The following is a 26,946-nucleotide window of genomic DNA, read 5'->3' as shown; positions in this document are numbered from 1 at the left end:
CCTTGTGCACTGTCAACCCCTAAATTTCCTCTAGCATAGGCATCCCCAAATATCATGTTCAAATCTGACCAGTTGTTTAGTCCATACTTCTTGTATTTTAACTAACCTGGATTTGCCTGTATAAGCAGTCATTGTATATTTCAGATGTACTACTCATTGCAATCTAATTTTGAAATAATTCAACTAGCCAATGAGATCTATTATACCTGTATTCCCCTATCCCATACGAACTCATCATCAACTGTGACTGATTTTTTCATTGAGTTCCACCCAAATCTAGTTGTGTCAAGTAGTCTCTTGAATTATTGGTACTCGTGTTTCAACTTGTTTATCTTATTGCGTAATTGTTCTCTCCCAACTATAAGATTTAAAGCCTTCTGAAATTGCTTTGTAATGTCCTCCCATCCAGTTTTGTTAAATGAATTACCGGATTCGTGACCATTTTTTACAGCTTCTTTTATTGCCTCAATGAAAAACAGTGGTCTCAAGTTCTGACCACTTAACAGCAGGGATACTACTTTCAGACATAATAGCTAGACATTATAAGTTAGCGTAAAACGTTAGCATACTGGGCTATTATACATTCTTCAATAATACAAGATTATAAAATCAATACAATTTTGAGATAGAAAGCCCAATATGTATCTCAAACTTCAATTCAGTTGTCATCAATTAGCTTAACCAATAATGTTTCATTTTCTAATTCATTTTGAATAATAAAGACAAAGCACTAAAGAAAGAAATAACGAAGTTTATCTTCTGAATATGATACAAACATTTGTAAATAAAACTTACATGCATACGGAAAAATCAAATTTGGAAAGTTTCCCAGAATTACAATTTCTTGTACTAAAGAAACAAAAAGTAATATAAGCAACATATGACAAAGATCTTCCAATCTGGTATCCATCCAGCTAAAGGGTTCAATCTTAGGTATTGGCCTTGAGAGTGATATACCTCTTCTCTTAATATGTACTTTACTTGTCTCTCTTAAAGAGTATAGTTGGTTATATCAATGGACTTCCTTTAGCTCTTGAGGTTTTAGGTTCTTTTCTATTTAATAAAAGCATTCTTGAATATAAAGAGTGCATTAGAGAAATTGAAAAGAATTCCTAATGATGAAATTCAAAGGAAACTTAGAGAGTAAGTTTTGATGCACTAAATGATGATATGGAGAAGGATATATTCCTTGATACTGCATGTTACTTTATTGAAACCTACAAGGCGGAAGTTCCCAATAAGTTACTATACAGGAAAAATGTGCCTTAGAAATTACAGCCTGCCAGTATTTTGGTCCCATCTCTCCTGAAGCACATCACATTTGCTAGGCATTGGGTTCACCAGATAGGTAATAAGAAAATCTATCCATGGGATTAAGTTTTGGTGATTTTTACTGAAATTAAACTCTTCATGTTTACACCGATGAAATCATTAAACCAGTTTTGGTTTCTGTCCTAAATATTTGGTATTTCCAAATGCAACTTGTAAATATTTGGTTCGACAAACAATATTGGTAACAAAATCAAGCAAAAAGCCCAGTTTTGACCCCAAAATAATAAGGGCTAAAGAGAAGGGTTAAGAGTAATACTCAGACCCAACTTAAAATTTTCAAAATTTAAAAGAGTCGACTCAAATTTAGAATACCAAAAAAATGAAGTTCAAACTAACTCGGGATAAAGTAAAACTAGCAGTACTCAAATCTGAATCCCAACTACTTAGGGTTAAAAAATTCAAAAGCACTTTCGGTATTGCATAATTGCAGAAGTCTTGACACATGGTTCCAAGAGAGATAACCCTAGTAAGCATTAAAGAACATCAATAAGGTACAAGTGAGCACATGAGCAGAATGGCAGTGAATCGATAACATTAACATATGATAAATAGATATGTAGAAGTCCTAACACATGGTTCCAAGGGAGGTAACCCTAGTAAGCATCGAAGATGAAAAACAATAAGGTACAAGTGAGTACATGAGCAGAATGGCAGTGAATCGATATCATTAACATATAATCAATAAAGAAGTAGGATCCCAAGAGAATAATTTTGATTCAAACCATGCATCTAACTGAAAGCATTGTATGCATTTGATTTCAGAAATCACAACAATATATTAGTAAAAGAATGAGCTCAAGTCATATGCAATTGGATGGAACATAGTAAGGCAATCTTGCTACTCTAAAAAAAGGGTAAAGAAAAGAAGAAAAGTGCAGAATCAAAGAGACGATGAAATTCCAAAAACCAATCATTTATATAGAGAATAGTAATAATCGGAAAATATCCATAACCCAATCATATAAGGATACAACGATCATGTAATAGACAAGCCACAGAAGAGAAAATAAAAATTCAGACAATGATCAAGTAATAGACAAGCCCCAGAAGAGAAAAGAAAAATTCAGAGGCATTGACCACAGAAAGCCTCTGTTACACATAAAAATCAACACTACTAGGGTTCAATCCACTAGTAGAAAATGTTGTAACCCGGTAGTCACTGAGAGGGGGTGAATCAGTGAGTCTAATTCCGATCCCCAAAAACCTATTCGATGTCTGGCCAAGAAAAACCTGATATACCTGTCCCTGTGTACACACAGTCGTATGCACACTCAGCCTCTCATAGGCACTTCCAAGTGTGCACACCCATTCCACATTCTACGCACTTCAATATAAAATGCAAACAACAAGCACCCACAACACAGGATTTTTATGAGGTTCAAAAATTTGCCTACATCCCTGGAGTAATGCCTATAAAGGCTTCGTACTTACTCAATAGACTACTTTTGACTGCACCCACAATCGGGAGCATCCACATCTAATTTTCTTAAGCCGAAGCTGAGATGGCACTCGCAGAGTCGATATAATATGTAGCACCCACTACACGGGAGCACCCACTCCCTGTAAGCACCCACTAAGCACTTAATAAAGAATACAGTAACTTTGGGCTTATATCAATGCCCTACAGTCAAGCTCTGTTTAGCATATATATCCACAACTAGCTAGCATGCTTACAGTTCATCCACAACTAACCTAGCATGTATACATTCATCCACAACTAACCCTAACATACATACATGCATATAATGTAAAATCAAAGGTTATAGAATCTTACAACCGATTGCCTGGGATGACTGGAAACTCGTACTGACAAGTTTGGTACTTACACCTTCTCTGTCCTTGGCTTCTTGCTCTTCAAAGCAAACACAACCTTGCTTTCTTCTCTTCCTCCTTGGCTTTGAGTTAATGTATCATTATCACACATCAACCACCTCTTTTACCTCCTTTAATGGCCTAAGAACATTTATCATCAAGTATTCATGTTCATTCAAGGACCAACAAAGAGGGGAAATATTTTTCTACCAAAATCGTAGCCTTCTTTCACTCAAAACTCATTTTTCTTGCTTCCATAGTGTAGGGCTTGAAAAACAAAGAAGTAGCAACTTGGTTCACCCAAATCCAAGTTAAAATGAGGGAGATATGACCATTTGAAGTTGGAGCAATGAGATAGCCTGAAATGGAATCTTCGTAGGAGTGGCGTAGGCTACACCGGCGGTGTGCGCAATAGGGAAGCAAATCTGACCATAGATTTCATCAAGGAGAATCTCATAATCTAAACCATCCAATTAAAATAACGGATAGTAAATCTCAACCACAAGATTTGAATAAGATAGTCAACTAATGACGTCTTGATGATGTCAGCAGTCAGCTGGCACTTTTTGTTGTCGATCTTTAATTGGTTGCTTTTCTGGATTTTAAGGGAGCTTGTCTCCCACTCACAAAGTGAAAAGCTTATCGGCCATTGGATCTGAATCTTTCATGATGGCTTTAATCAGATCTCATGAGATCCTTAAGATCGGAATCCTTTTTATACCTTCTATGCACGCACGAAACACCACAACATACCTTGATAAGGTGTAGCACTAGTGCATCAAGGATTATGCACCTAACCAATCAAATCCTACACGTAAGCATCTATCTCATCCATATCAACGTAAAATCTCAGCAGCCTTTGGATGGGCATCAAGCCTACGTGGTCGAATCTAGACCATTCATTTCACTTCCCTTTACTCCTCTTTATTATAATCAAGCCCCTGCCTCCATATATTTTAGTGCTTAAAGACCCCCTGCAACTCAGACCTTCAAAATCTTGAAATTACACAAAATCCCTTCAAATTTCAAAAATAAATTCCAAAAAATCCACCCAACACCGAGAGCAACTGATGGATTTTCGGTTTGGATTTTCAAACCGGCTTTACAGAAACACTTATAACTTTTTCATACGATATTCGATTGAGATGAAACAAAGTGCATTGGAACCATAAGTGGATGCTATACGACTTTCCAGAAGACTCAGTCATATGACTCATCCATATAAAAAGACCAAAATGCCCCTAGACCTTTCCAATGACGTATTTTTCTCATACGGAATCGGAACGCAATGAAATCAGAACCATTGAAAAGATTCGATTTTTGTCATATTGTTATATGGAGAAATGATCTTCCTTTAAAAAATTCATCTTCAATGCCGAAACTACCCTCGACTGCCACAAATGTCGTAACTTCTACATACGGTATCGGAATGCAACAAAATTAGATGCACTAGACTAGATAAATCTATATTTTTCATGAAGAAATGATCTTCCAAAAATGTTATTTTCATTGCAGAAAATGCCCCCGAGCGTAAATAGGCCAATTTTGCCAGTTTTGACCCAGAAACCCGCACCACATACTAAGGATGTATCAAACCATTCCATGCTTACCAAGCAGCTCTGTTATCTCATCAGTGACACTGGACATTACCATGTTGTCATTTCCATCCATGTCACCCAAACTAGCCATGTCATCACCGCCACGTGGCCGGGTTGCCAACAGGGACAACCATGAAACAACAGAAAACCGAATCAACAAAAACCCACAAATGGCTCCAAGAGTATGCGTACCTGGTTGAGTGAAGACGAGCAGAGATCTAGGTTGAAAACTTGCAAAGATCTGGTCTTCACATATGAGATCTGAGAAGACGTGATCGACGAGCAGAGTCGAGTAGAGATGAGCAGTGGAGTTCTCCCTTAAGAAGAACGATGCAAGAACCTTCTGATTTGTAAAAACCCAAAAAATGTTGAGGTTTGTGCGAAATAGAGAAGAGGAAAGAAGAAGAAGAAGAATGAAGGTGAAGAACAAAGAAGAAGAAGAAAGTGATCGTACCTGCTGTGTCAAGGATTCAAGGTCGAGTTGCTTCTCCAGTAATCGGTCTTCTTTTTTCGCCAACTCTGCATGCTCAAAGGTGAAAGGGAGAGGTGAAAGGAAGCGAGGGTATATTATCGGGAACGAAAGTTCCTTTTTTAACAAGTTTGGAATGAAATTGTCGGACAGAACGACAATTTGTCGTTCCGTCTTTCCACTTTCAAATCGTTTTTTTTTTCCAACTTTTGGTTCAAAAAAACTGAAACACATCATATGGTTGCCAAATAGATTTTTGCGTTTTTTCATTCCAATAGAACGAAAAAATGGTAGGAACGTTTTTTTGGAACAATACCAAACGGGGCCATAGTTTCAGTAAGAAAAAATCAAATCGATGAAATTTAAGCAGCCTTAGGGCTTCTTAAGATTACCATTGACTGAGGTTTTGGGTCCTATTTCATTGCCTATATTTATTGGATCCATGTAGCTGACCCCATTAAGTTGGGATGAGGCTGAGTTTTATTTTGTGCTCATGATCACAAAATTTTAGGCCACAACGATCTAGAACACGGCTTGGAAAAACTTGAACCTTCTAGACATACTTATCAATTTAGCATGTCCTGAAGTATTTTCCCCAATCATGAGAAGTCGTTTCTACAATTGAAGGCTACTTTATGGTAGATTTGAAGTAATTTCCCTATATGGTAGAATTCTTATTTTACATTCTATTCTTGAATATATATGTTCTATAAATTATCCTTAACTTTCACTTTTTTTTTAAATTTCTCTAAACCTTCTTGCAATTGCATTACTACTATATTATGCTATGGCACGTCATAATGTCATCAATCTCAAGCCTATCTATCGAGACTTATTCAAGCCCCTAAGCTCCCAAATACAGAGATAATTCTTAGGGTTTTTCTGGAAAAGAGATGCACTGATTTTCATTCTATTTTTTGTTCTCCCTGTCGGTCTCTTTCAGATTAGCCAATTTTGGATGAGCTAGTGGTCTACATCTTTGTAGGTCACCCCTTAAAATAACTCCCAAATAACTTTCAATTATCTGTAATTGGTTTTTCAGGAAAAATGGAATTACTATTCCTATTTGAAGCTTGCACTTGCAAATATATGGATTGACCCTTCAAATTGATATTGCGTGATTTTCTGTCTTTGATAGCTTCTGTCTCAATCTCAATCAACCAGTAACCATTTGGAGTAGATAGAGAACTTAAATTCATTATTTTTATATTCTAGAGAATTGGAAAAAGCCTATCCTGTCAAGCAGATAAGGCTACATGCATTTGCCCCTCTCTTACCCTACAATAATCTAGAGAAATGCACTATCCTTGGATTTGTCAAACACACACACTTATATGTTTGAGCAAACACCAACAAATATGAAGAAAAAGACAAACATATATTCATACAACACAGATTTAATGAGGTTCACACATTGATGTGGTTTGCTACGTCTTTCGGGTGAAAAAAAAATGATCCATTATATAGAAAAATGAGGTTACAATGGGAATCGCTCAAAAGCACCCGAATCGCAGCAAGAAATCTCGCTCTAAAACTCTAACATGAAAAACCCCAAATTACAATGCTTGTTCAACAAGACGATTAGTACATTACATACTCCTTCAAGTTGGATCGATCGAATCATATCATACCATTTGGGTCACAGCCTATCGGCCCAACCCCTCTGCTACCATAATAGATCTTAGAAAAAAATCTCATTTGGGTCTCCACCAAAATATATCGAAGCAGGTTAATCTTCAAAATGGATCATAAATTCTAGACAAACATAACATTATATGAAGAAAGAAAAAAAAAAAATACTAATGTCTGAATAGAGGCAAGTAGTGAATGTGCCATGCACCGATGGTTCAAGTTATGTTCATCAGAATGAGAAACCTTTAGATGGTTCTTGGATTGTTTGATCCCAAGGGTCTAATCCTAGAACTATCCCATTTATTGAATAATTTCAAAATTGGGGTCATGTTCCATTTATTAATGGGGTGGTCTGATTCGATTCCTAATGTATTGCTATGGTATCCAAGCTTCTAAATGGTGCATTTTATTATCATCAAGAAAGTAGTGAAGTGAGAATTTGAAAAAAAAAAATTAATAATATGAAAATGATGCCATTATACATGTCATTATAAAAAAAACGTATATATCTTTTCAAGTATACATATGAAAAGTGAAATGACAAGATTTACCTATTGAAGAAAAAAACCTATATGTTACAATGAAAGGGCAAAACACACCAAATATATTTGATTTAATCTGCATTTCTAAGCAAAAAAATAGTTTAAACTCCACACTATCAAATCTCCAACACCGAATCAAATATTTTCAAAACAAAATCAAATCATTCAAGTAAACATCTTACCCCCAACTCCCCAAGTAGTTCTTTCGGCCTGAAACCATTGGAAAATTCATCCCCAAATCGTCATATCTTGTCTATTATTCAGTTCTAAAATTCGATTCAGGTTGGTATTCTATATTTCTAGGTCCCAAGAACTTTCTTTATCGATTTTGTACGGTACAGTAAGGGGCAGAGTAATAATCACTGTGACTAATTGAACCCTGCTCCCACTCCACTGCAAACAGTGATGGGATAAGAGCCAGCATCGAGTCCGTTGACTTTCAGCGTTTCAAGATGTTAATGTTTCCTCCATCACTGCAACTCCAATGGATGCTCTCAAGTATCTAAAGCCACTAGCAGGTTGTGACTTGGATGTTATTATTTTTGGATATTAGTTGCCAGTTGTAAATGGATTAATTGTTATTCTAGATTTGAAGTGGAATGCAAAACGCCTGCTTGTTTGCAAGTTGATGATTTATTTGCTTGTTTGATTGGGAATAGATGTGATTTCTTTTTTCAATAGATCCGTGGAGATTTTCTCCCTGTGAGTATCACTCTGTGCAAGATTGTAGTTTTGGGCATTAGATGCAATCTTTAGTTACTATCATGGCAATCTTCACTGATGTAAACAAATGCCAACTTTGGATCCTGGCTATCCAGCACCTCTCTTCCATGGGATCTTGTAGGAAAGTGTTCAAAAGCCTTCAGATGTATATTCATCATCAAGCACTGATGAACCCAACAGCAAACATGTTGAATCCATATTGAATATATTCAGGGTTTTTACTTTGTCAAGGAAATATTATTCTGATTGTTTCATCACATGGTATATAATATGCTGATTTAGTTAATGTATACTGTCTTGCATTGGGTCTGTATGGTTGGAAAACTCGTTGTGTTCTTCATGTATCTGAAATGAATCTTTTAGAGAAATAAGAGCAGATTGAAAAGGAAAGAACGAAAAATTTATAAGGTTCTGTTTAGAATTCCACATTCGATATTTTAGCACCAGAGGTTTCAACATTGAAGAAACATACAATATTGTATTTAATTATCCTATTAGTGAATGATTCCTTTTATTTGAAGCACACAAGTATGGGTTTTGCTCTCTTAATTCTAGGTTTTTTAAGATCCTGCAAATCCTCTTCTCCAAACATAGCTTCTGTATGAAACATGAATCAACAATTAAAGCTTCTATAGCTCTTGGTTCCTCTGATAACGATTAAGCTCTGGCACTTAGGTTCTTTGTAATGGGCAAGTTTCCATCATATGTGCATTTCATAACATCTGGTTTCCTCATCACCCGTGGTCCCACTGGTACTTTTCCAGGTTTTGGTCGAATATCCTGCACACCACCAAGCAATCAATTTAAAATATATATATATATATATATATATATATGAAATCAGGGCTTATATGCATAGCCGTTTACAAAAAATAACCTAGAGAATGAAGGTGACAGCATCAATTGTTACATGCTTATAAATAGGGAGGATCCAGGTGCTAAGACTCCTTTGGATGGGCAACTGCGTAAAATTGCACCAATTAGACAACCAATACCATCCAATTTACCTACCTTTTTTTTTTAATATGTAGATAGCTGGTACCTTATTATAGCCTATTGTATAAGCCTGTGGCTGATTTATAGTGGTGCGTCAAGTTGACAACCGACACTTATTATAATTAGCCATAATCCATCAATCTTTTTGCAAGAATCCTCGCGCTCGTCCTTGCTTAGAATATCCATGCAGCTGACGCCATTAAGTTGGGATAAGGCTTTGGATGTTGTTGTTGTCATTGTTTTTGTTGTTGTTGTTGTGCTTTGCGGAATGTATGTGTGTGTTTGGGGGGTGGTGGTGGGGGGAGCCAAAGGCCCTGCTTCTTGTTTCACTCCACATTAAAGCTCTAGATCTTCATATTTCAAATACTGAGAGAGGGATACTAATCTCTGCAAAATATTGCAACAATGCCATGCTAGGTCAGTTTTGAAAAGAAAAATTATGTTGGTCTATATCCAGAACAAATGTCTTTGATTGAATAAGAGGGGTAAGATATGTGTTTAAAGATTGTGCCTCAACTTCTGCTGGAAACATCTTCTGTTCTGCATTATCAAAACCAGCCAGTTGACAGACTTTTTTTTGACACCGTTAATGTCTCAATAAGATGGCACCAATAGGTGAGAATGACAAGATGCTAGGAAGACAATTGTTATCAAGGAGCAAGTCTGTGATTCAAGGCAGAGGAAAATGACCTGATAAGTCTTGACATAGGAATATAGGATACAACCTAAGATAAAGTGAAAATCATGGAAAGGATTCATTTCATAATTCACAATGGTCAGGAAACTGGATAAGGGTCTATGAAAAAATTCCATTCAACTTGTTTGGTTCCATAATTTCTAAGTGAACAGCTTGCAGATATTTGGGTCCTGCCTATGGTCTTAGACATTCAGAGGAACGGTAACTTTGCAGCCTCAATTATGTAAGAAGAACCAAGGGTAGATTCTACTTTTAGTTAAAGGAACTGCTGCAATTTATATGATTTTCCAATTTGAAAAGGGTGTAGGACATTAACCTGTGGAGTTTATAAAAGTACTGCAAATTGGCATTACCCTTTTGTTAGAGTAGATAGCAATTTTATAAAGTGGCAAAGCTTAGTGACCTGATCAAATATAGCTGTTGGAATTGCAAGAGTTGCACAGGCATTGGGAGAATCAACTATTCCTGAAATCCTTCCTTCACAGGGGCAAGCTGATAGCAGAAGATAGACCTGATAGACAACAATTTATTTCCAAGGTTAGTAAATCAACATTATTCTAATGTGGCAATCTCCCCACTCTCTCTCTCTGTGGTGCAGAACTTAGACCTGTTCTCTAGAGTATCCAAATTTAGAGATATAGTTGATGGCATTGAGGACTGCACGCTTGAATGCAACACTTGCATCAAGATAATGTTGCTTTCCACTCTCGTCTACACTGACACCCTCAAATACCAGCCACTCTGAGAATCTTGGTTCAATTGGGCCAATCTCAAAGATTGGATTTACATGAAGAGGGGTTGGACCCATCGGTGTGAGGTATTCGTGCATTCCACCCCTTATGATTTCACACCTGATACCAAGACAATTTTATCATTGATTAACTCTGAAAATAGAATGGGATTAGATGCATAATTTTTATAAAAAAAAAAAACAGTAACTATATTGAGTATAACCAAATTATGGTAAGCAATGCCGAGCAAAAGCATCTGAGAGGGAGAATAGATTATTGAGATTTGATGAGGTTGACGGTTGATGTCGCAAAACTTGTTAGAGGAAGAAACATGGTCTTTCAGGCTTTATTGTTGATCTTTTTAGGAAAATTTACAGGAGTTCCAAAGCAGAACATTTTGAGATTTTTCAAGACACTTCAGATTTGAGGATGTTGATAGTTATCTCTCTCATGTAGTGTCCTGGAAGTTTCTTTTAAAGTGGAAAGAAATGGTTCATCACATATTTACATAAATTTGAGTAATAAGGTAAGAAAACTACTTGAGCTCCAGAAATCCATCCATCTCTATTGCTCCACAGAATGAAACTTCACCATCGCCCTGAGAGAAGTGCATGTCACCTGTGCTAAGATTTGCTCCATCTACAAATACTGGAAGGTATATTTTTGAACCTGTGCTGAGATTCTTGATGTCACAATTTCCTCCATTCTCTCTTCCAGGAACTGTCCTTGCAGCCTCCTTTGCAATTTTCTCCCATTCAGGTGTTCCGTCTTCTATCTGCATGTGGTTTCTAACAGTTAGAATGTTTCTTGTTTCACCATACCATATAAATGAATCCATTGGAACCTAAACATGCTAACTGGATATTTTGCGGAACACACGTACGGAGGGCTACACGACAACTATCTGTTTTGTGGTTGGGATTAAAAATCTTCACCACAGAAGGTAAAAGGAAATATTTGATGGAAATATCTACACTAAAATTGATGAAACCGTGATTTTTTTTGTATTCTTTGTGTGGGTATGCCTGGACAATAAATCTGTACTTGTGCATAACCTTTTATCTTTCTTTAATATACATTGCTGACCTCTAGCAAAAAAAAAAAAAAAAAGAAGGAAATATTTCATGGAAATATCCACACAAAAATTTGATAAATTTTTTCTGTCAGACTGAAAAGCTTGAAGAATGAGCATTTGCAGTGGTACCCAGTGAATTATATATACCTTTCCAAGGAGGCAGCCTTCTGGTGTTGGCAGGCTTGCAAATGGTCGTTGGTGCAGGACCTCAATCAGTGTCATAGATTTGTGGCCATTTTCTTGAAGTTCTCTTTCCCTTTCATTCCATATGTTTAGGAGTTCCATTGATGGTGCAGTGCCAATAACTCCAGGGTGACTTATACCTGGAAATCGAACGCCTGCCAAGAGGAGATAAAATGAAGGGCATCTTAATATCTGACACATACTGAACATTCAGAAGACATTTGGGACTTTTCTTTTACATGTTTTTTAAAGAGTCAGCAGCATGTTTAATGGAAATAAGATAGAGAAATTACCTGGTATCTGAGGGGAGTGGGCATATATCCCTTCAAAATACCAGATAGCTTTGGTTGCAGCAGGGAAATGGTCAGTCAGAAAACCACCCCCATGTTCTCTGTCAAGTGATGCCGTATAACCCCATTCAGATCCAGGAAGAGGACCCAAGTTGCAGATTTCAACTGCAAGAAGATCACCTGGCTTAGCTGGCACACCCTTTTTGTCCAATACTCGAATCGGTCCGCTGAGAAAGTGCCCCTAGGCCAGTGTCATACAAGCAAGTTTAAATGATCTATAATATATCAGCTCCATAGTATATTTTCATTTGTCAAACTGTTAGATGAAGTTAAATGTTACAAGAAAATCAAGTATTGGTCTAAGAGCTTCAATTATGTTATCTTAGAGATAAGCAAGTGCCATAACTGTGATATGATGGATCTGTCGAATTTTATTTTTTGGATTGTAAATAACAAGAAATATTCTTAACCATTTATATAATATCTATCAAGTACAGGTTAGGAGAACTATATCTTGGAGAAAGTCTAGTCTTTTTTGAAATTAGGTGTCATGTAACTTTGGGAGGCCTGCTTCTCCCACAACTGACCTTCCATTCAAAGTTTCCTGATTACTCAAACTCAAGCGATGCCCACTTCATCAGTATGTTGGTCTTACAGAAATTGTAAAAATACTTACAATAAAAAGATTTGTGGCTTTTATATCAAGGGCACTATCATTGTCTCCAACAGCTCCTCCATTACAGTCTACCATCTCAACTCTAAAGACCTCACCTTCTGTAACATCTACAACTGCTGGTATGTCTGGGTGCCAACGGTTGTGAAGAGGTACCTTCTGTTCCGATGGCTTCTTCTTCAGGTCGATGGGAACTACTAGTCTTGGAGTGGTAGGAGCCATTACTGAACCATTCGAGGATGAGGAGTAGAGATATCTATCACAGTCTTATAGTTCTATTATATGTATATGGTAGATGACAAAGTCGAAGTAGAAGATTTTTCTCCATTGGTCCCCACCAGTGCATGCTGGATGCTATCCTATCCAGGAGTGTAATTTTTTATCTGATCATCAATCCATATTCTATCCAGAGGTTTGTCCTTTTCTCTAAAATGTCAAACTAATAATACAGCTTACTGATGTTAACTTTGGATCATTAGCTTACTTTATTAATATATTTTAATCAGAATATAATTGATCAGTTAAACTGAAGCATATATATTTTTCCTTCTAATCTCTTTTTGTATTCTTTTGGTAGGGAAGATGTTTCCTGATGCCTCTACTTCTTCAGATGCAACTACGCATTCTGTTTGGGATACTGAATTCAGTGATGAATGAGTGGTGAGATTATCACTGTGACATGATATTCTACGCTGGTTGTATCTTACTCCATCTCAATCTATCCTTTTCATCTCTAGTGGGCTGAGTCAAGTGCACACTTTTCTAAACTCAGATAATGTCACTCAAGACTTCCTCACTTAAGGACATGGAAAATCCAGCTCAGAGCCTGCTTACTAGGAAATTTGAGGCCCACATATAAGATTCTCTTACCATTTTGTTCTTTTTTGCTTGGCCACTTATTCATTATGCAGAATGTAATCTGGATCCTGTTCTGCATAATGAATAAAATCTTAGGTGGATCTCTATTCCTTTGGATTTTTGTTCTTTTTTGCTTGGCCTAGATATTCTTCTGGTTCAGTTGTTGAATCTTGCCATGCATATCAAAAAGACAAACTAGTTTATATTATATGTTACTTGATTATTTTCCAGGGATTGGGGTCCCTATTTTACTTTCAACAAACAAGACTTGGATAAAGGGAATTTGTAAACCTGTCGAATGTATATCGGACCGAAACTCATCGACACGTGGAGAAATGCAGACCCATATCTGGGCTGCCACATAATCTGCTGATGTCAATGTTATGTCACAATGACAAAACTTGGTAATAAATTTAAGGGAGAGGGTTCTCTAAAAGGCAGTGTCACCCCTACACCCACGCGGGGCCAATGGGAGCACTAGTAGAACCCTCAACAGGGGCAGGATTTATGCCTTTCATGAGGGGAGGGGAGGGGAGGGGCGGGGCGGGGCGGGGCCAGGCATTTCACCCACCACTTTGTCTGGGAGTATAGACCATGCTACCTTTTAGGTTTCTTTTTCCCCAAGTTTAAATTCCACACTTCCAAATCACCAACACCATACCAAATCTCAAATCATTCAAATAAACATCTTACGAAACAACATAACCCTTAAATCTGAGCTTATAAATGCCTTCTAAACAATCGCTATTAGTGCTTGTTCCAGTCAATTTCTTATTACACTTTCAGTTTGAAACTGTTGGAAAACTCATCCCAGAACCATCGTGTCCTGTTTGTTTGAATGGAAATTGATAAGTGAGTGGGCATTGAAGCAAAATGGGAAGTATAGCTACTTGTTACTAGAATATCATCCACATAGACAAGTAAATATGATGTACGTAGTCGATCTTACCTTTCTTGTAGGTAAGAAGACATGGGAATCAGAACAAAATACTTCTTTTTTTTTTTTTTTTTTTTTTGCTAAAAGATGCTTTTATTGAAAAAGAGAAAAAATTACATCAAAAATGAAAAATACACGGACAAGGCAGACCTGCTAAAGCAACTCACTAACTCCACCTTCGGCATGGCCATCAGCAGAGAGAGCAAGCAACGCCTTAGCAGAATCTAAATCCCAGAACCATCCTGTCCTGTTTGTCTTCAATATTTCCTTCTTTATGCAAAGTGGAGACTTTCTTCATGTGAGCATCACCCTATGCATATTTGTAGTCTTTTTGTAGTTTTAGGCATTAGTTGCAATCTAAAGTTAATGTCTTGGGAATCTTCACTGCTGAAAAGAATTCCAGCTTTGGATCCTGGCTATCCAGTCCCTCTTACATTAAAAATTGTAGGGGAAAAGTCTGAAAGCTTTGCATGGAACATGGATATGCATGTTAAGGTTTAGGATTAGTTTTCATTTTAATTTACTGTCTTGGAATCTTCACTGATGAAAAAAAATGCCACTTTCAGTACTGGCTATCCAGCCCCTCTTAAATTTGATCTTAGTGAAATGTTTGAAAGCCTTCGGATGTATATTCATCAAGTACCGATGAGCTCAACAGCAAACATGTTGCTTCCTCATTGAATTTATTCAGGTGTTTTTACTTTGTCAAGGAAATGCTATTTCTAATTGGTTCATCACATGGTGTATAATATGCTGACTTGCTTTGGGTCTGTATGGTTGGAAAACTTGCTGTGTTCACGAATCTGAAATGTATCTTCTAGAGAAATAAGAGCAGGTTGCATTATATCCACATCTGAATGATACAAGAACTAAATTTTGTTCAGAAAAGGAAACAGCTTAACATTCATACATGAGATAAAGGAAAATGTATAAGGTGTTCAGCATTCCATATTCATCATTTTAGTACCAGAAGTTTCAACATCTAAGCACGTTACAATATTGTATATAATTATCCTATGAATGAATGATTCCATTTATTTGAAGTGTACAAGGATGGGTTTAGCTCTCTTAATTCTAGCTTTTTAAGGATCCTGCAAATCCTCTTATCCAAACATAGTTTCTGTATGAAACATGCAATCAACTATTAGAACTTCTAGATCTTGGTTTCTCTGACAACAATTAAGCTCTGGCACTGGGGTTCTTTGTGATGGGCAAGTTTCCATCATAAGTGCATTTCAGAACATCAGGTTTCCTCACCACCCGGGGTCCCACTGGTACTTTGCCAGATTTCGGGCGAATATCCTGCACAACACCAACTAAACAATTTAGCTTAAGCATATGGCCATTTACATGGAACCTGGAGAATGAAGGTGTCAGCATGGATTGTATTACTTGCTTATAAATATGGAAGATCCAGATGCTAAGCACTCCTTTGGATAGGCACTGCCCGAAATTGCACCAATTAGATTACCTAAACCATCCAATTTACTAGGATTTTTTTTCAACTGTGTGTGTGTTTGTCGGGGGGAGGGGGGAAGAGAGCAAAGGCCCTGCTTCTTGTTTCACTCCACATTAAAGCAATAGATCTTCCTAAATTTCAGAGACTAATCTCTGCACAATAGTTGAACATTGCCATGCTAGGTCAGTTTTGAAAAGAAAAATATGCCAGTCTGTATTTAAGACAGATATCTTTGATTGGACAGAGGGGTAAGATTTGTTTTTAAAGATTGTGCCTCAACATCTTCTGATGTGCATTATCTGTTTGCGCTGTGCTACATGATGCCAATTGAATGATCAAAACAAGCCAGCAGACAGACTTTTTCCTGACATCATTAATGTCTCACATGAGATATCACTCTTAGGTGAGAATGACAAGATGCTAGGAAGCCAATTGTGATGGTTTTACTTTTATCATGCAAGATAATAAAAATGTCCACGCAATTAAGGAGCAAGTTTGTCAAGGCAGAGGAAAATGACCTGATAAGTCTTGACATTGGATTCAACTTGAGATAAAGTGCAAAAATCATGGAAAGTGTTCATTTCATAAGTCACATTGGTCAGGACAATGGATAAGGGTCTATCGAGAGATGCCACTCAACTTGTTTGGTTCCATAATTTGTAAGAGAACAGCTTGTAGATATTTGTGTCCTGCCTATGGTCTTAGACACTCAAAAGGTTGGTTATATTTTCAGTGGAGCTACTGAAATTCCATTAAAGTTGTTTGGTTGATTAGAAAAGTACTGCATATTGGCATTGCAAGAGTTATAAAGTTGAAAAACATAGAGACCTGGTCAAATATAGCAGTTGGAATTGCAAGAGTTGCACAGGCATTGGGAGAATCAACTATTCCTGAAATCCTTCCTTCACAGGGGCAAGCTGATAGTAGAAGATAGGACTGATAGACAACATTTATGTCCAAGGTTAGTACAACATAATTCTTAATATGCCAATCCCGCTCCCCCCCCCCCCCAATCTCTTTCTCTGGTTCAGAACTTAGACCTGTTCTCTAGAGTATCCAAATTTAGAGATATAATCGATGGCATTGAGTACTGCTCGCTTGAATGCAACAGTTGCATCCATGTAATGTTGCTTTCCACTCTCGTCTACACTGACACCCTCAAATACCAACCACTCAGGGAATCTTGGTTCAACAGGACCAATTTCAAAGATTGGGTTTACATGAAGAGGAGTTGGACCCATCGATGTGAGGTACTCGTGCATTCCACCCCTTATGATTTCACACCTGATACCAAGACAATGTTTTCATTAATTAAGTTTCAAAATAGAAAGGGAATTAGATGCAGAATTTTTATAAACAACAAGCAGTAACTATATTGAGTAAAACCAAATTGTGGTAAGTAATGCTAGGCAAATGCCTCTAAGAGGGAGAATTGATTCTTGAGTTTTGTTAATGTGAGAGGAAGAAACATGATCTTTCAGGCTTTATTGTTGAGTTCCAAAGCAAAACATAAACTTCAGATTTGAGCATGTTGATAGTTGATGTCTCCACAACATGGTAGTATCCTAGAAGTTTCTTTCAAAGGAAAATTAAAAGGTTCATCATATATACAGAAATTTGAGTGATAAGGTAGGAGAAGTACTTAAGCTCTAGAAATCCATCCATCTCTATTGCTCCACAGAATGAAACTTCACCATCACCCTGAGTGAGATTCTTGATATCACAATTTCCTCCATTTTCTCTTCCAGCAATTGTCCTTGCAGCCTCCTTTGCAATTTTCTGCCATTCAGGTGTTCCATCTTCAATCTGAATATGGCTTCTAGCATTTAGAATGTTTCATGTTTCCCCATAAGATATTAATGGATCCATTGGAAACTAAACATATCTAACTTGATATGCTGTAGAACACATGAATGGATGGCCACATGACAACTATCTGTTATATGGTTCAGAATAACAAATTTCATCCTGGAAAATGAAGAAATCTTTCAAGGAAATATCCACACAAGAATTGACAAATGCTTTTTCTGTCACACTGAACAGCTTGCAGAATGAAGAGTTGCTATAATACCCAGTGAATCATATATACCTTTCCGAGAAGGCAGGCTTCTGGTGTTGGCAGGTCTGCAAATGGTCGTTGGTGCAGGACCTCCGAAAGTGTCATAGACTTGTGGCCTTCTTCTTCAAGTTCTCTTTCCCTTTCATTCCATATTTTTAGGAGTTCCATTGATGGTGCAGTGCCAATAAGTCCAGGGTGAATTATACCAGGAAATCGAACACCTGCCAAGGCAATATATAATGCAGCGGCACAATAATATCTAAACTTATTTGATAAAGTGGGATAACCCATGAAATAACCACTTGGAGGTTCAACCCAAAACAATAAAGCATTAGGTGGAGATGGCCCAAAGGTATATTAAAACACATCCAAGGTCCCAAGCAACTGATGTGGGACAGTACCTATATAACTCCAGATAGAACTAGTCCAGAAAACACTTGGATTCTTTTTTGGAGGTTCAATAGCATTTTGAAGGGAAATGGGAATGAGATAGAGAAGTTACCTGGAATCTGAGGGGAGTGTGCATATATCCCTTCGAAATACCAAATAGCTTTGGTTGCAGCAGGGAAATGATCAGTCAGAAAACAACCCCCATGTTCTCTGTCAAATGTTGCTGTATAACCCCATTCAGATCCAGGAAGAGGTCCCAAGTTGCAGATTTCTACAGCAAGAAGATCACCTGGCTTAGCTGGCACACCCTCTTTGTCCAATACTCGAATGGGTCCACTGAGATAGTGTGCCTAGGCCAGAGTCATTAAACAAGTTTAATGATCTACAATATATCCCCTCCATAATATATTTTCATCAGTCACACTGTTAGTTGAAGTTAAATGTTGCAAGAACTTCACGTATTGGTCTAAGAACTTCAATTATGGTGTCTTATTGATAAGCAAGTGGCTTAACTGTTATATAATGGATCTGTCATTTTTGGTTGGGAAATGACAAGCCATATTCTTAGCAATTTATAAGATCTTGCACAAGCTGAAGTTCAGAAGCTAGTATTTCTCATAGTACTCTACCCTGTCATACTTGTATGAACAGCCCACAAATTATCTACAGAGTAGAGGTTTACCCCATAATGATCTTTCATTCAAAAGTTTTCACAATTAATCAAGCTTAAGCCATACCCACTTCATCAGTATGTTGGTTATGTTGGACTGATGAAAAAGAAAAAAGGAAAAAACTCAATACTTACAACAAAGAGATTTGTGGCTTTAACATCAAGGGCACTGTCATTGTCTCCAATGGATCCTCCCATACAATCCACCATCTCAACTCTAAACATCTCACCTTCTGTAACATCTGCAACTGCGGGCATGTCTGGGTGCCAACGGTTGTGAAGAGGTACCTTTTGTTCCCTTGGTTTCTTCTTCAGATCAATGGGAACTACTAGTCTTGGAGTAGTAGGAGCCATTACTGAACCAGTGGAGGATGAATATTGAAGATATCTGTTAGAGTCTTATAGATCGACTAGTATGTGTATAAGGTAGATGGCAAAGTTGAATTAGCATATTTTCTCCATTGGTCCCCACCAACTTTCAATAGAGGACAATTGTTCTTGACAATAATCATGGTTCGCACTAACCATTACATATTAATCCTTCAACACTGTACAACAATAACAACAAAACCTTATCCCAACTTAATGGGGTCGGCGACATGAATCCAAGCAAAGCCAAGAAAAAAAGGAAAGTAGGAGTTAAAGGAAACAGATTAGTGATAACATTAAACGAAGTAGAACACAGCTAAAGGGGTTCCGATACTTGGACCCTAGCCCTCCAATCTGCTCTATTTGAGATCATGCTTGGGACAAGGCCTAGTTTGTTCATGTCTTTCCTCATTACCTCTCCTATGGTCATTTTTTGCCTGCCTCTAACTCTTTTGGGTTTTTCTATCTGAATCAGATCACTCCTCCTATCTGAATCCTTCAATACTCTGTTTCATATTAATACAACTTAAGAATCTAAGTGATCAATTAAACTGAAGCATATATATTTTCCTTGTAATCTTCTTTTTGTATTCTTGTGGTAGGTAAGATGTTTCCTGATGCCACTACTACTTGATATGCAGCTACACATTCTGTTTTGGATACTGAATGAGTGGTGAAATTATTACTGTGTCATGATATTCAACTTTTGTAGTATCTCAATCCCATCTCAATCTATCCTTTACATCTGTAGTAGGCTAAGTCAAGTCCACACATTGCTGAACTCATATGATGTCACTCAAGACTTCCACACTTGAGGACATGGCAACTCCAACTCAGAGCCTGTTTACTAGGAAGTTTGAGGCCTGCTAAGATTCTCCTATCTTATACCATTTTCCCAACCTGCGGCACCTGCCAAAAAAAAGACATGAATCACAAAGTCTTGATTCCAATTAGATTCAGAATATAACATATTAAGTTGATCTCTGTTCCTCCGGAGTGTCTGAATGACACCTCTTATTTATAATTTGACAACATCTCTTAGTTGTCCTTTGTCTTACTCCTAAAAAGTTTAAAAGATAAGGGTATGAAAGGGTTTTTAAAAATAAGTTGAAAGTTACATCATTATTTCATTATCAGAAGTTGTCATTGTCATGTAAATACTCATGTAAAATGACAATATTATCCTCATTGGGAAAAAAAATGTATTATATCAAAGGGCAAAAAAGTAAAATTACAAAAAATTTGACACCTTGAAGGATGTCAATAAGAAAATCCCTTTTAAAAATTACTTATTATATGTTATTCAATATGTTAACAAAGTGTATGAAAGTTTTGTGTATCAAAAACGTGAACTTCGATGTCGAATATTCGCAAAGGAGCACTAGATGTTGAATCAAAGTCATTTAAAGTTGAACAGGGCCCAATGTACTTGGACACCCAACCCCAAGAACTCCAAATTGAAATTAGTTCTAACTGGGTGCCAAATCACTTTATTTTAGAGTTGAATGGGCCCCATTGGGAATCAAACCCCAAATTTTCTGCAAGGGTCATAAACTAGTTGTTTCTGTTTTGGACAGTTTTACCTTAGAACACCCATATTCTGCGTTTCAAAAGTTCAAATTGGATGATTCCAAACATTTTATCACAAATTTCCCATATTCTTACTTCGTATGAAATTGACCCCTCCGTGGGTTGTCTAGATGGTCAGGAGAAATTGGAGATTGTCTGGATAGGTGTACGGTCTTAGGTTTGATTCCCCAATTGTTCTCCAATTTAAGTGGAGACCGCGGTGGTGGGTGTGCGTAAGAAATTCAGAGATTGTCTTGATCAATAGGTAATATCTCTAGTTAAGTCTCGCTTTGTTAAAAGAGAATCTTCTCCCAATTAAAGGGGCAAAGAAGCTCATTTTAGTGCCAATTTTTAATTTTGATGAAATAAAATATTATCTGGACATTTGGGTAGATCTAAGTTCAGTTCTCCACACTTTAACCTTGTTTATCTATCAAGAGAATTTCTAGTCTTTCTTTTCTATGATACGAAGACAAAGGGGCATATTGTTACCAAAAAAAAAAAAGACAAAGGGCATATACAAGGGGGGACATGATGAGGAACTTGAATCTTGAAACTGAGACATCTTGAGTGCAAGTGCTCAACCATACTTTGCTCCAACAGCTGCTCTAAGCAACACTCCTCAAACTATTAATCATTTTACTGGATGATCTCCAATGTCGTCGAGACTGCGAGGAAATCCCCCTAGGCCTTAAAGTAAAATCTTCCCTTGGTCCTAAGCAAGCATTCATCATCGTTACGAACACCTTCCAAAGTGATAAAATGAGGTGTCTATAGAGTATTTTCCCTAGTTACGTTTAGGATACAGACAGACAGTTAAAATTCTTGTCATGTAGTAGGCCCCTACATGGCGGAGATCTAATTGTGTATCTATTATGGGACTGCATGTAGGATTAGCATTTGCCAACAAAAATAAAATGACAAAAGTAGTTTTAGATGAGCCAACTTGATGAGCTATAAGGGTGGCTTTGAAATTTTAACCACAGGGTGGGATGATGTGGCAATCCTGACTATCAGATAGATAGGTCTAGGATTGGTTTAGCCACATCAAATTATAAAACCTGATTCAATAAAATATCTTTTCATGTATTGGTACACATCCTTTTAATTTTCAAATATTCAAGTATACGCATGCACCCTCTTGTCGTCTCCATATCTTCAAAGCTTTATTTGCAACATGGTGAATAAGGCTTGAAACTTGACACAACACGTAAGTCAGGGGACCTTGAGGTCTATCTGTCCACCAAATTGATGCCCCACCGAACTACCACATGGCGAAAACTTGGTCTATCCTGGTAAGCTTATTAGGACAATATATTTTCAACATATAGTCAATTCAGTTCATTTTTTAAGCATCCAGCTGTCATTCTATGTGGAAAAAATGACAGTATATGCTCATCTACTTCCAAATGACTACATAATAGAATATTTTCTTCGATTTTTAAAGTCGTCAAAATAGTATTAAGGACCGATATTCCCTTCATCCACAAGTATCGGTACCATTAGAATGTCAAAGGGGAGGGTAGATTCTACGACGTCAATAGAAGGTGGAGTGTAATGATGACCAAGAGTCGAATCATGAGCTCACTACACCAATGAAGAAGGAATTCTTCCTACTCTTCAGGTGAAGGAAAAATTTTGCCTAGTATGAAAATTTTTCCTTGAACAGAAATGTACTACAAAATTTCAAAACCAAAGGAAATACAAAAATGGCAGTGTGCTTTCCCTACTCACACATAGTAGGTAGACCACTAAAATTCTTTTCCTAAAGTGGGCCATGTACCAATGTAAGGGCCAGTCCACTACATAGCTAGGTCCCACCAGTGCATCTATAATGGGCATGTAATGTTCTTCTATAAAAAAATATAAGTGGCAAATACTATTTTTAAGGTTGCTTGAAATTTGTACAATGGAAAAAGAAGTCAATGTGGCATAATATAAGGGCCAGCCCACTACTCACCTATGGTAGACTAAAACATAACAGGAATCTAGTTGTGCATTTAATAGCATAGGCAAGAATATCATTTCCTTATAAACTCATGAGGGCAAAAGTTTCCTCAATAACTGATTGACCTGATAAGCTTATTAGAGTGGACTACCAATGTTATCTAAGGTGGTAGGATTATGTGATAATTCTGACCATTGGATAGATAGTTGTAGGGTTGGATTAGTCGCATATGAAATGTCATAACCTAATTCAATCAAATACCCTCCTATGCATTGGCATACATCCTTTTATTTTTATTTTTTTTTTTCCATCCATGTAATCATATGTACCCTCTTATAGTCCCTAGTTTTATTTTATCTCTTGGAGAACTCTGCTTGAGCCAAACATGACACACCGATTTGGGACCTTGAGGTCCACATGCCCACAAAATTTAAACAATATCGATCTATCCTATGCATTGGCATACATCCTTTTATTTTATTTATTTTTTTGCCATCCATGTAATCATATGTACCCTCTTATAGTCCCTAGTTTTATTTTATCTCTTGGAGAACTCTGCTTGAGCCAAACATGACACATCGATTTGGGACCTTGAGGTCTACATGCCCACAAAATTTAAATAATACCGATCTACCATAAGGCTTGCGAAAACTTGGACCATCTTGGCATTCTTATCAAGACAGCCTGTCACTGAGTCATTTGGCCTAATCATGAGAAATTTTTATCATTGAAGGCTACTTTATGGTGGATTTGTAGCCAACTCAAAGTTCCGTATTTAATGGAATCGTCATTTATTTTGCCTCTCCATTTTGAAGGTATGTGCTATATATAAATCTTTTGGAAACTTCCGCTCCTTTTTAATAATCTATCGATCCATTTTCTAGCACAAGAGAAATGCTCCGATGGTAGGGATGGAGTTCATGTTTTCACTAAACCGTCTCGCAACTACACTAATACTATATTTTGCTTTGGTACAACACAATGGCATCAATCTCAAGCCTATCTACCGAGGTTCATTCGAGCCCTCTCTCAATAACCAGGTAAACTCCCAAACCAAGAGATACTTTCTAGGGCCATTTATGGGCAATTGACGCAATGATTTTTCATTCTATTTCTGGTCGCACTGTTGGTTTCTTTCGGATCAGACATTTTTGGATGTGGTCCGCAGCTTTTGTATGCCACCGCTTAAAAAATAGGCTAAGAAAATCCTAAAATTTTGTTGGCCACATCGACGATGTGTGAATTATTAGGGTTGGAATGTAGAAAACCCTAAAAATCAGTTGGCCACATCGACGATGTTTGACCTATTAGGGTTTAGTCATTAGTGGCACTAAGAAAACCCTAAAAATCTATTGGCCACATCGACGATGTGTGAACTATTAAGGTTTATAGCATTGAGAAAACCCTAAAAATCTACTGGCCACATCGACAATGTGTGACTTATTAGGGTTGGCTTTGTGTTTGTCTCTGAGCCAGACTGACCCGTTGACACCCCTCAGTTGTAGCTTTAAAATGAAAATTTACATTTTTTACCAAAAATAAGAGATTTGGACTTCAATCTCTTGATATTTCATTTAGGAAATGGTGGCTAACAACACTTTCATATTGTTTTACAGGTGAAGATTGGCAATCAGATTGGCAATCAAGGAACTGATACAAATATAAGAGATGAAAAAAGAACATTACAAACTAATCTAATTGTCCAAAGCTCTACTGAAGGGGATTGCTACATGGATTTGAAGGATATCAACATTGCAGATCGAAGTCTTATATTCCCCTCGGAAAATTGTAGCCCTACCGCGGAAAATCTTGGAAGTTCATATACTAGATTGTTCCCAGTCTTATGTTCAACCATGAAATATTTTCGGGCGAATTATTTTCCATCTTATACTATGAAGACAATCTCAAAAGGAAACCTCTTCAATCTTTGTTTCAGCCGGCCTCATGGTTTTAACATGTTTGTTCATAGGCCTAAAAATTTGTTCAAGATAAATATCTAGTGTACCACCTCCTTTTGGAAGGGGGATTGCTCTCTAAATTCTTAGAGAGTGTGGGCATGCAAGAGAGGGAGCCAGGCAAAAGCTATTGAACTGTGTTCATTTGAGTAATAGCTTGTTATGTAATCTATATGTTGATGATCCTATAAATCAACAAATAATAAACTTATTTTTAAATAAATTCAGCCTATGTCCAATAGATACATTTGTTGAATTTACCATCTTGAGACTTACAAAAAAAATAGTAGAAGATAAATGCATAAGTCAGTAAACATAGTACTAACCCCTAAGAAGCTTTTGTATCAAAAGAGGATTAAAAAAGTGCATGTTTAAAAGTATTGTTTGTATTATTGTATCAGATTGAACAAAAATTATAGATCTCAAATTTGTCAAGCTTGTTGGGTGTGATTGGTTTTATATAAAAAATGAAACTATCACTCTAATGTCTGAATGGAGGCAAGTAGTGAAACTGTCATGCACTAATGGTTCAAGTTATGTTCTTCTTCTTCTTTTTTTTTTTTTTTTTTTTTTCTTCACAACGGGTATCTAGGCCTTCGGCCTGACTAGTCCCGTGGATCCATACTGACCCCACAACCGCATGGAGTGGGTCATACCGGGGTTGAATGAGAACCATTCAACTTTCACTGAAAGCAGTGAAATTCCAGTTATGTTCATCAGAAATAAAGGGACAAAGAGAAATTGGGATCGAGTTCCATTCATTCATGGAGCAGTCCCATTCGAATCCTAAGGCACTGCAACGATCTCCATACATTTTATTGTCACCAATGTGGTGAAGTGAGAAATTGAGAAGAGTTTTTAACAATTTGAAAATGACTTTTCATTATGTCATTATCAAAAGCTTCACATTTTTTCAATAGAAATATGAAATGATAGGATTCACCCTCATTGAAAAAAAAATATATCATAATAAAAGGACAAAGGTACAATTACAAATTTTTCACCAACCTTGGTTACAACAAGATTTTCTTAATTCTAAAATATATAGCTTCCTGATCAAATATATATTCCTAAACAATCAAACGTTTATTCCGAAGTTTGCGACACTCAAATATCCGCTCATAAGCATATACACCAAATATTTAGAGTAAATATCCATTTTTGAGAATACAAATATGTTTAACTTCCACATTACCAAATCACCCACACCAAATCAAATCTCAAATCATTCAAATCTTATATAACAACATAGTTTTAAGCTTACAAATGCCTTTTAAACAACCTTAAGTAGTTCTGGTTCCTGTTGGTTTCTTATAAGTCATTTGTCTTGTCATGTGCTGTTCTGTTTATTAGTTGGTTTCAAAATAAAGATCAAAACCATCCTGCTTACTAATATGACATTCGATTATGGTTTTAGCAGGTTGGTTCCAGGATGGTTCTTAGTCACCGTTTCTACTCACAAGACCGCTCCTTATCAAGAATAGTGGGAAGGGCATTATCGACTTCGTGCAATTAGAAGCAAATTAATAATGATGGTGAGTAGGTGAACCCTATTCCACTATTTTACAGTCTCATATCAGTCATATGGGGTTGATCCCTGTGGATTTCTAAAGAGAATTGATAAGGGTTGATATGGTTTTGGTTCCCTCATCTTATAAATCCATTTATAGGATTGAGTTTTTCCAAGCTCTCTAGCATTAGAGCAGTCAAAAGTGTGATGATATGTTATGATATAAGAGGTTGATATCCCACATTGGTTTCCAAAGGGAATTTATATGGGCTGATATCGATTAGGAATACCTTACCTGGGAAGCACATTTATAGTGGGAAGGGCATTATCGACTTCGTGCAATTAGAAGCAAATTAATAATGATGGTGAGTAGGTGAACCCTATTCCACTGTTTTGCAGTCTCATATTAGTCATATGGGGTTGATCCTCATGGATTTCTAAAGAGAATTGATAAGGGTTGATATGGTTT

The 26,946-nt window shown here is 36.9% G+C and overlaps 3 protein-coding genes and 2 long non-coding RNA genes across 9 annotated transcripts; 3 read left to right on the top strand and 2 right to left on the bottom strand.

Moving 5' to 3' along the window:
• Positions 1-7,468: 7,468 nt before the first annotated feature.
• On the top strand, positions 7,469-13,914 carry LOC122062118. 2 transcript variants are annotated; one of them, XR_006134805.1, is made up of 3 exons: positions 7,469-7,667; positions 7,789-7,903; positions 13,331-13,914. It is a non-coding gene; the product is annotated as an uncharacterized LOC122062118 (long non-coding RNA). The 2 variants fall into 2 exon arrangements; XR_006134804.1 differs by having other exon boundaries at positions 7,469-7,903.
• LOC122062117 (formamidase-like) lies at positions 8,511-13,006 on the bottom strand. Of its 3 annotated transcripts, none has more exons than XM_042625776.1 (7): positions 12,757-13,006; positions 12,084-12,321; positions 11,737-11,945; positions 11,072-11,307; positions 10,409-10,652; positions 10,205-10,312; positions 8,511-8,888 (listed from the first exon to the last, which is right to left on the bottom strand). In XM_042625776.1, the coding sequence occupies exons 1-7, from the start codon at positions 12,973-12,975 to the stop codon at positions 8,766-8,768; spliced, it is 1,377 nt and encodes a 458-aa protein (XP_042481710.1). In that variant the 5' UTR covers positions 12,976-13,006; the 3' UTR covers positions 8,511-8,765. The 3 variants fall into 3 exon arrangements, with proteins under 3 accessions (XP_042481710.1, XP_042481711.1, XP_042481713.1); XM_042625777.1 differs by having other exon boundaries at positions 11,755-11,945; XM_042625779.1 differs by lacking the exon at positions 8,511-8,888 and adding an exon at positions 9,341-9,491.
• LOC122062119 lies at positions 11,303-12,321 on the top strand. Its single transcript, XR_006134806.1, has 2 exons — positions 11,303-11,475; positions 11,700-12,321. It is a non-coding gene; the product is annotated as an uncharacterized LOC122062119 (long non-coding RNA).
• A 1,550-nt stretch (positions 13,915-15,464) lies between the features above and the next one.
• On the bottom strand, positions 15,465-19,504 carry LOC122061891 (formamidase-like). 2 transcript variants are annotated; one of them, XM_042625419.1, is made up of 7 exons: positions 19,262-19,504; positions 18,569-18,806; positions 18,097-18,287; positions 17,650-17,813; positions 17,048-17,291; positions 16,836-16,943; positions 15,465-15,850 (listed from the first exon to the last, which is right to left on the bottom strand). In XM_042625419.1, exons 1-7 carry the CDS (start codon positions 19,478-19,480, stop codon positions 15,728-15,730), a joined length of 1,287 nt encoding a protein of 428 aa, XP_042481353.1. In that variant the 5' UTR covers positions 19,481-19,504; the 3' UTR covers positions 15,465-15,727. The 2 variants fall into 2 exon arrangements, with proteins under 2 accessions (XP_042481353.1, XP_042481354.1); XM_042625420.1 differs by having other exon boundaries at positions 17,650-17,786.
• A 4,366-nt stretch (positions 19,505-23,870) lies between these two features.
• LOC122061892 lies at positions 23,871-25,190 on the top strand. The gene is made up of 2 exons (XM_042625421.1): positions 23,871-24,052; positions 24,629-25,190. Exons 1-2 carry the CDS (start codon positions 23,915-23,917, stop codon positions 25,010-25,012), a joined length of 522 nt encoding a protein of 173 aa, XP_042481355.1. The 5' UTR covers positions 23,871-23,914; the 3' UTR covers positions 25,013-25,190.
• The last annotated feature ends 1,756 nt before the right edge of the window (positions 25,191-26,946 follow it).

Source organism: Macadamia integrifolia, chromosome 14, assembly GCF_013358625.1.
Source record: "Macadamia integrifolia cultivar HAES 741 chromosome 14, SCU_Mint_v3, whole genome shotgun sequence".
In the NCBI taxonomy this organism is placed as follows: Eukaryota; Viridiplantae; Streptophyta; class Magnoliopsida; order Proteales; family Proteaceae; genus Macadamia; species Macadamia integrifolia.
This window is presented reverse-complemented; position numbering and strand designations above follow the sequence as displayed.

Coding starts and splice junctions, on each gene's coding strand:
- LOC122062117 (XM_042625776.1), bottom strand. CDS start 12,975: ATGGCTCCTACCACTCCAAGACTAGTAGTTCCCATCGACCTGAAGAAG. Junction 11,946..12,083: donor CCACTCCCCTCAGATACCAG/GTAATTTCTCTA, acceptor TCCTCTTGGCAG/GCGTTCGATTTCCAGGTATA. Junction 10,313..10,408: donor TTGGATACTCTAGAGAACAG/GTCTAAGTTCTG, acceptor GTTGTCTATCAG/GTCTATCTTCTGCTATCAGC.
- LOC122061891 (XM_042625419.1), bottom strand. CDS start 19,480: ATGGCTCCTACTACTCCAAGACTAGTAGTTCCCATTGATCTGAAGAAG. Junction 18,288..18,568: donor ACACTCCCCTCAGATTCCAG/GTAACTTCTCTA, acceptor TTGCCTTGGCAG/GTGTTCGATTTCCTGGTATA. Junction 17,292..17,649: donor GATGGATTTCTAGAGCTTAA/GTACTTCTCCTA, acceptor TCTTGGTATCAG/GTGTGAAATCATAAGGGGTG.
- LOC122061892 (XM_042625421.1), top strand. CDS start 23,915: ATGGTAGGGATGGAGTTCATGTTTTCACTAAACCGTCTCGCAACTACA. Junction 24,053..24,628: donor AGCCCTCTCTCAATAACCAG/GTAAACTCCCAA, acceptor ATTGTTTTACAG/GTGAAGATTGGCAATCAGAT.